Source organism: Ranitomeya imitator, chromosome 1, assembly GCF_032444005.1.
Source record: "Ranitomeya imitator isolate aRanImi1 chromosome 1, aRanImi1.pri, whole genome shotgun sequence".
NCBI classification, from domain to species: Eukaryota; Metazoa; Chordata; class Amphibia; order Anura; family Dendrobatidae; genus Ranitomeya; species Ranitomeya imitator.
Window position 1 is genome coordinate 379476911 of NC_091282.1, and position 9548 is coordinate 379486458.

Below are 9548 nucleotides of genomic sequence, written 5' to 3' on the forward strand. Positions count from 1 at the left end.
AAATACTGAACGTGTGAACGTAACCTTATGGGCATATATAGGAGGCTGTTGAATTAGGCCACGTTCAGGCTGCCGTCACACTAGCAGTATTTGGTCAGTATTTTACCTCAGTATTTGTAGCCAAAACCAGAAGTGGGTGAAAAAAACAGAATCGGTAATGTGTTTCTATGATATGTTTCCTCTGATTGTTCCACTCTTAGTTTTGGCTTACAAATACTGAGGTAAAATACTAACCAAATACTGAATGTGTGAAGGTGGCCTGAGGGTCAGGAGTCCAGTCGTCGGTTTGGACGACGCAGTCCGCACTTGGACTGTGCAACTGGCCTTGATCGATTTTCATATCATTAGTGATTGTACTGAAGAATAAAACTGTTGAATTCATGAAAACACATTCAAAAACCTAGTAAGAAACAAAGGCATTTTATGAATTTTTTTTTATGCAATATGAATCAGAAATATTATGTAATACCATATAATCTGACGTGCTAAACTGTATACATCCATAATAAAATTAAATAGGTACCTTCTTTTTCAAATTTTCGTCCCAGTTTATTTATGTAGCAGGGTGCTACGTGTGAGCCAGAGTACATAATACCACAACAGATACCATTTATTCAGGCGAATCTCTCAATTACAATTACTCATTTAAATATAGAAATGTGCCTTCTGTTAAAATAAATTACTGTGAACAAACGACACCGAAAGTCTTGTGTGTTTTTGAATATTCCTGTTATTTCATTTATAAAAATACAAAAGTGTAAGGCAGTCATGGAGCAAAAGAACAAAAGTCATTTTTACATATTTTTTTTTACAAAGTTCATAAAATTCTCTTTTTGCGTCAGTAAAATCTATAAAATAAACTGTACATTTGAAGGACAGAGCAATGAACGACCTATGTACTATTGCTTGAAACAACAGCATTGTTTGCCAACATATAGATTTCACCTCTATATCCTACAACAGTGGTATCCACCCTGTGGCTCCACAACTGTTCCCGGAACTACAACTCTCAACATGCAGGAGGTGGTAGTTTCAAAACCGCTGAAAAGCTACAGGTTGGAGACTACAGTTCTAAATAAATTATTCCTGGGATACAATTCATATAAAAGTCTGTACAGATATAAAGCCACTGACACATTCTTCCCATATAAATACATTATTTATAATTCTTTGCAGATATTTCCAGTAACGATATTCTGAATGGGTTATTTACAAGTCTATGTTGGCAGTGCACAGCTCCGGTACAGGTTGCACCTCTGGGCTTTCAATGTACAGTGCCCAGGTGCTTATACTATGGAACAGCAGCATCAAGATGGTATCTACATGGACGATAGGAGAAAATGCAGAATAATGGTGATGCCGCTCTCCAGATGTATTATCATATGTAAAATTTGCCATAGCAAATCTGCACTGTGTGTAATAAATGATATGGCAGCATAGACATCAACATCTAAGTGTCGTTACATTGTGCTTTAACACTATAAAGGCAGTCATTGCGGCAGCACCTAATGACAATACTGTCATCATTATGTCACACACAGCCCTTATCCTAATAAAAAAAGGCATTAGTGGTAGCTGAAGGCATTTCTGGAAGTTACCCTACCATACAGACGGTAGACAATTATTGGCAGTTGCTTCTTAAAGGGGTTCTCAGGAGCTGTCAGCCGTAGTTATCAGTTACTACATGGAAAGTGTGCACACTATCCGCAACCTGCTGCGCCATATGGAAGGGTGGAATACAAAAATGGAATGGCCTATAACAACCACATTTCAGAACCTTGAAAAAAAAAAGGATCAGTCTACTTGGCCACTATGCTTTTCAGTAGTTTTGGGTATATGGATCTACTACGTCCAGATAATCTCTGCTGAAAATAATACTGCCAACTACTGGAATTCGCCTTTAAAAAGTACGTCCAATTTGACAACTATTTTTTACCCCTCAAATGAATCTAAATGGCAAAAAGTTGAGCAATTATGCAACAGTCTTCATTACAGCTTACGGAACTGTGACTACACTTTCCATGCAGAGTAATGCGTTTCCATGGCAACAAACTACAAACCCTGGGTAGACTGGATCAAGTCATACTCTCTCTTATCTGGCTCCTGCTTCTCCTCAATATCCCAGAGAGCTGTCAGTATGACTGCAGGACTAGACCAGGCAAGCTTAGGAGCTAAAGGGCAGGACATTTTCAATCGCAACTAAATGAAAAACTGCTTCACTTTCATGTCAGATGCACTGGGGTATCAAACAATTTGTTTGCACTGGTAAAACTCCTTTTTTGCTACTACCATCTATCATTGGCAGCCTGTAAGGGTGGTGAGAGGTGCTGGTTAGATGCAAGTTGCATAGCCAGTCCCAGGGGACCATTGCTGCATAGTATATAGGATTCTTCTCACTTCCACAGGCAGCCCCTCATAACATATTCACCACCGAATCTGTCCTCACATCTGGGTGGAGATGTGTCTGCAACATGTGCATGGAAATCTGCCAACCCCATTCAGATGTAAGCTACAGTCAGAGATCCACAGTGTGAATATACCCTTAGATAAGGCTGGCTCCACATGTCCACCACTCATGGTCTGAGGACAGGCTGGGATGACCAGAGCTTCCACAGGTCTCCTGATCCAGCTAGAGTCTCATATATGGCTAAGCTGGGGTCAGGAGACGCGTGGCCGGTCTTGGCATTGTAGTCTGTACTAGGTCCATGAATATCAGGTGTTTGAAGCCAATCAGTGTGCATCTCACAGGCAACCATCATTCCGGACTAGTCGCAATGGCCATAAATGATAACTCATCCAAGCCGACCAGCCAACGATTGCTGGGGTCCACTCATCCAAGCCGACCAGCCAACGATTGCTGGGGTCCACTCATCCAAGCCGACCAGCCAACTATTGATGGGGTCCACTCATCCAAGCCGACCAGCCAACGATTGCTGGGGTCCACTCATCCAAGCCGACCAGCCAACGATTGCTGGGGTCAACTCATCCAAGCCGACCGGCCAACGATTGCTGAGGTCCACTCATGCAAGCCGACCAGCCAACGATTGCTGGGGTCCACTCATCCAAGCCGACCAGCCAACGATTGCTGGGGTCCACTCATCCAAGCTGACCAGCCAACAATTGCTGGGGTCCACTCATCCAAGCTGACCGGCCAACGATTGCTGGGGTCCACTCATCCAAGCTGACCAGCCAACGATTGCTGGGGTCCACTCATCCAAGCTGACCAGCCAACGATTGCTGGGGTCCACTCATCCAAGCTGACCAGCCAACAATTGCTGGGGTCCACTCATCCAAGCTGACCGGCCAACGATTGCTGGGGTCCACTCATCCAAGCCAACCAGCCAACGATTGCTGGGGTCCACTCATCCAAGCTGACCAGCCAACGATTGCTGGGGTCCACTCATCCAAGCTGACCAGCCAACGATTGCTGGGGTCCACTCATCCAAGCTGACCAGCCAACGATTGCTGGGGTCCACTCATCCAAGCTGACCAGCCAACGATTGCTGGGGTCCACTCATCCAAGCCGACCAGCCAACGATTGCTGGGGTCCACTCATCCAAGCCGACCAGCCAATGATTGCTGGGGTCCACTCATCCAAGCCGACCAGCCAATGATTGCTGGGGTCCACTCATCCAAGCCGACCAGCCAACGATTGCTGGGGTCCAGTACATCTATGACCAGCTGGAGTGTCAGTAAGCCCTTCAGAGACATACAGACCCATGTCCAGGCAGCCTGGGCTAGTGGGGTCTGTGCCCAGTGTCATAGGATGCTCGCTCCCGGTTGGTCAGTGGGGGGCACCATCAGCGGTCACTCATACCACTGTAACAGCGACCACACAAACCATGCCCATAGGATGAATGCAGGGGCAGCTCGGAGGGCACCATTCTCGGCTGCTCTGGTGGGCACCATAGAGTAATCGTACTCCTCGTCATTGTCATCGTCCGATTCCCCGCTGCTGCCGGGACCCCCATAGACATCTGCCCCGAAGCACAGCCGGCCCATGCTTTCCTTCAGGGTCTCACAGATCGGCCGCTCCATGCCGTCACACACGCAGTCACTGAGCTGCACGGCTCGGGGGATCTTCATCATCTCCATGATGATGGTCATGCAGTTTACCGGACAGCTCAGCCCATTGAAAAGCGGGCCACAATGGCGCAAGTAGCTGGCCATGGATTGCGAGCAGTTGCGGTCCTTCTCGCACAGTTTCCGAGCCGCCGTGCAGCCGATGACGCGCCGGGCGCCCCCCGGGCTGGTCCGGGGCATGCACGGCTCGATGGTCTGCTTGGTGGCTCTGCACTCGCCGTCAGTGCCGCAGTCGCAGTCCTCCAGCGCGGGCCCGGCCTTGGTGCGGTTCAGCTGGATGAGGGCATTGATGCAGTGGCTGGGGCAGCGGCGCGGGCTCGGCTCGTTCCCATCCTCCCTGGCGAACACCGAGGCGCACGCCTGAGCGTACTGGCGGTAGGCGAAGTTACATTCCGTCTCCAGCTGGCACGTTAGCACGGCCTGCCAGCAGATCATCCGGCCCAGGCACGGTCCCGGCAGGGCAGCCAGCAGCAGCAGCAGCGCGTAGGTCAGCGCGCATCCAGCAGCCATGCCGAGCGGCAGCCAGTCCTAGCGGGCTCCCCTCACAGCAGCCAGTGCCCGCAGGCTCATGGAGTCTATGCAGAAGGCATCACTGGGCAGCGGCCGGGGCGAGGAGAGCGTAAAGTGCGGGAAATGTGTGCCCTCATTCTACCACAGCCATGCCCGGCGCAGCGGCGGCTTGTCCTCTCAGGCAGGCTCGTCTGCTTTTCTCCTCATCTCCTCGCCCTTCGCTCAGCCCCTTTCCCGGGTCTCCCTCCTGCCATTGGCGCAGCCGCTTGTTGTTGAAACTTTTGTGTGTGTGTGTGTGAGATGTGTGTAGGGGGATGGTGATGGAGGGAGCCCGGGGTGGGGGATGCTGCTGAGAAGATGACAGAAAGTCCTGCCATTGCTGCACCTCCATCCTCCTCCTCCTCAGGATTAGTTCACACTGCTTCTTTTTCCCTACGTTTTACAAGTGCAAAACGCTCCTAGATTCGCCACTTTTCCCTGAAGCATTTTTAGGCTTCAATTTTATTCTTGGGTTTCTTGTCGTCTTTAGAAATTCATTAAAAAATTACTCTCGTATATTTTACGGCAAAAACACTTATGAAGTGCAAAAAAAACCTTGGGCGTCTTTTCAGCCTTCACATTCACTTGTCTTATAAATATAACAGCAAATGGCAGAGGAATGTACGTGGTACTTCTTATAAACACTTGGCGTTAGGGCCGGCTCCAGGTTTTTGAGGGCCCCGGGCGAAAGAGTCTCAGTGGGCCCCCCTTTCACACATACCACCATTCATGATGCACAGATACAGCAGAGAAATATAGGTAGAGTCCAATGCCAGATTTCACTTCTAACATGAGTGATAGCTATTGTAAATTCTACAATACCATACAGCAGAGGGGCTTTATATAAGTCAACCCTTATATGCCAATTTTTTGTGACCTACTCCCTCTTCCTCAGTTGCCAGTAGGCATTTTATTGTTAGCTAAACTTGCTGCAAAGAAAAAACTGTATACATTGAATATGACAATTTTTTAATGGAAAACTTTTTAAAGTAAACATTAGAAAGTATTAACATAGAACATTTGTAAAAGTGCAAAATGGGTAGCATATAGCACAGCCACGTAGTATATAGCACAGCAACGTAGCATATAGCACAGCCATGTAGCATATAGCACAGCACACATAGTATATAGCTTAGTCGCGTAGCATATAGCACAGCCAATGTAGCATATAACACAACCCACATAGTATATAGCACTGCCACGTAGTATATAACACAGCACACGTAGTATATAGCACAGCCACGTAGCATATAACACTGCCCACATAGTATATAACACAGCCACGTAGCATATAACACAGCAACATAGCATATAACACAGCCCACGTAGTATATAGCACAGCCACATAGCATATAATACAGCCACGTAGTATATAGCACAGCCATGTAGCATATAGCACAGCCATGTAGCATATAACACAGCCCACGTAGTATATAGCACAGCCACGTAGCACGTAACAGCCCACATAGCATATAACACAGCCACGTAACATATAACACAGCCCATGTAGTATATTACACAGCCCACGTAGTAAATAGCACAGCCATGTAGTATATAGCACAGCCACGTAGCATATAACACAGCCCACTTAGTATATAGCACAGCCATGTAGTATATAACACAGCCCATGTAGCATATAGCGCAGCCACTTAGCATATAGCACAGCCATGTAGTATATAACACAGCCCACGTAGTATATAGCACACTCACGTAGCATATAGCACAGCCACATAGTATATAACACAGCCACGTAGCATATAACACAGCAACATAGCATATAGCACAGCCCATGTAGTATATAGCACAGCCACGTAGCATATAATACAGCCACGTAGTATATAGCACAGCCATGTAGCATATAGCACAGCCATGTAGCATATAACACAGCCCACATAGTATATAGCACAGCCACGTAGCACGTAACAGCCCATATAGCATATAACACAGCCACGTAACATATAACACAGCCCATGTAGTATATTACACAGCCCACATAGTATATAGCACAGCCATGTAGTATATAGCACAGCCACGTAGCATATAACACAGCCCATGTAGCATATAGCGCAGCCACTTGGCATATAGCACAGCCACGTAGTATATAACAGCCCACGTAGTATATAGCACAGCCACGTAGCATATAGCACAGCCACGTAGTATATAACACAGCCCACGTAGTATATAGCACAGCCACGTAGTATATAGCACAGCCATGTAGCATATAACACAGCCCACGTAGCATATAACACAGCCCACGTAGTATATAGCAGCCATGTAGTATATAACAGCCACGCAGTATATAGCACAGCCCACATAGTATATAGCAGTATGGGCACAATATCCCTGTTAAAAAAAGAATTACAATAAAAAATATTAGTAAAACAGGATGATACCACGCTAAAGGGAAATGTCTGTGCTGAGGAATCTATGTATATACCAATAGGTGGAGTATACAAAAGTTGCCCCTATTAAACTCCCCGCTGAGTCCCTGCTACATGTGATGGGAAAAAGTGGAAGGATAAGTGCACGGTGATAAATGCTATGCTGAGCACAATGTGGTACCAGAGGTGTTGGCACTAACCAATACGAGTCTGACTCACCGAGGTCTGATGATAGACGTAGTGCCAGAGGTACCAAGGATCCGAGCGCCTGGAAAGTGAGTCCAGCACATGAGACACTGATCCTGAGGAACAAGTACTGGGCGAGGAAGTCAGCGGGGAGTTTATTATTAGGGGCAACTTTTGTATACTCCACTTTTTGGTATATAGATTCCTCAGCACAGACATTTCCCTTTAGCGCGGTATTATCCTGTTTTACTGATATTGTTTACTTACATTGACAGCCCTGGCATCTGGCTGTTTTGATACCAGCAGCAAAGGGTATCTTTCTAGTGGTAGCGCTGGTGTTTTCCTTTGTTGTATACAATAAAAAATAGTTAAAGTATATACTCACCTTCTGGCGGCCCCCAGATCCAGCCAAGGCCTTAGCGATGCTCCTTCCAGCTCCCGTTCCCAGTGATGCTTTGCGGCAATGACCTGTAATGATGTAGCGGTCTCGCGTGATCCTATGTCATCTGGAGTCATTTCACAAGGCATTACTGGAAATGGGAGCTGCCGAGAGCATCGCGAGGAGCGGGAAGGCTGTGGGGGTCGCCGGAAGGTGAGAATAGCACGTGGTATATCTCGATTTTTCCAAAGCGTTTGATACCGTGCCGCACAAGAGGTTGGTACACAAAATGAGAATGCTTGGTCTGGGGGAAAATGTGTGTAAATGGGTTAGTAACTGGCTTAGTGATAGAAAGCAGAGGGTGGTTATAAATGGTATAGTCTCTAACTGGGTCGCTGTGACCAGTGGGGTACCGCAGGGGTCAGTATTGGGACCTGTTCTCTTCAACATATTCATTAATGATCTAATAGAAGGTTTACACAGTAAAATATCGATATTTGCAGATGATACAAAACTATGTAAAGCAGTTAATACAAGAGAAGATAGTATTCTGCTACAGATGGATCTGGATAAGTTGGAAACTTGGGCTGAAAGGTGGCAGATGAGGTTTAACAATGATAAATGTAAGGTTATACACATGGGAAGAAGGAATCAATATCACCATTACACACTGAACGGGAAACCACTGGGTAAATCTGACAGGGAGAAGGACTTGGGGATCCTAGTTAATGATAAACTTACCTGGAGCAGCCAGTGCCAGGCAGCAGCTGCCAAGGCAAACAGGATCATGGGGTGCATTAAAAGAGGTCTGGATACACATGATGTGAGCATTATACTGCCTCTGTACAAATCCCTAGTTAGACCGCACATGGAGTACTGTGTCCAGTTTTGGGCACCGGTGCTCAGGAAGGATATAATGGAACTAGAGAGAGTACAAAGGAGGGCAACAAAATTAATAAAGGGGATGGGAGAACTACAATACCCAGATAGATTAGCGAAATTAGGATTATTTAGTCTAGAAAAAAGACGACTGAGGGGTGATCTAATAACCATGTATAAGTATATAAGGGGACAATACAAATATCTCGCTGAGGATCTGTTTATACCAAGGAAGGTGACGGGCACAAGGGGGCATTCTTTGCGTCTGGAAGAGAGAAGGTTTTTCCACCAACATAGAAGAGGATTCTTTACTGTTAGGGCAGTGAGAATCTGGAATTGCTTGCCTGAGGAGGTGGTGATGGCGAACTCAGTCGAGGGGTTCAAGAGAGGCCTGGATGTCTTCCTGGAGCAGAACAATATTGTATCATACAATTATTAGGTTCTGTAGAAGGACGTAGATCTGGGTATTTATTATGATGGAATATAGGCTGAACTGGATGGACAAATGTCTTTTTTCGGCCTTACTAACTATGTTACTATGTTACTATGTAATAGCACTATTTTTTTTTTTATTACTTTTAATATCTTTTTACTATGGATGCTGCATAGGCAGCATCAATAGTAAAAAGTTGGTCACACTTGTCAAAATGGGCCCGCCGTCTCGCTAGGGCCCCGGAACTTTCCCGGATGCGCCGGGTGCAGACGCCAGCCCTGCTTGGCGTCTTTGAAGACCCAAAACTTCTGCAAGACGTTCCAAAGCTGTAGACATAAAAACAAGATGTTTTTCCACAGCATAGGAAGATTCTTTAGAGCGTTTTGTGAGCGCTTTTTCCAGAGTGGAGCCGCTGAAAAATTTCTGGAAAAAGATGCAGTGTGAACATACCCATACATGGTGGAGGAGTTGGCTTGCTCCTGTCCGATACCTGCTCCTTTACCCCAATTCCACTACTACCCTCTGCTACTTTTACCTCGTTTGAGGTGCACTCCGTCTGCCTCTACCCCCCCTCCAACCTCCAGCTGGCTGTCATCTACCGCCCCTCAAAACTAGCCATCTCCACCTTTCTTGACCACTTCACCACCTGGTTACTTCA

At 46.5% G+C, this 9548-nt stretch overlaps 1 protein-coding gene across 1 annotated transcript; it reads right to left on the reverse strand.

Moving 5' to 3' along the window:
* Positions 1-520: 520 nt before the first annotated feature.
* Positions 521-4879, reverse strand: GAS1 (growth arrest specific 1). Its single transcript, XM_069761977.1, has one exon. It carries the CDS (start codon positions 4591-4593, stop codon positions 3808-3810), a length of 786 nt encoding a protein of 261 aa, XP_069618078.1. The 5' UTR covers positions 4594-4879; the 3' UTR covers positions 521-3807.
* Between the last annotated feature and the right edge of the window lie 4669 nt (positions 4880-9548).

Excerpts from the sequence above, each read along its gene's own strand:
- GAS1 (XM_069761977.1), bottom strand. The coding sequence starts at position 4,593 with ATGGCTGCTGGATGCGCGCTGACCTACGCGCTGCTGCTGCTGCTGGCT.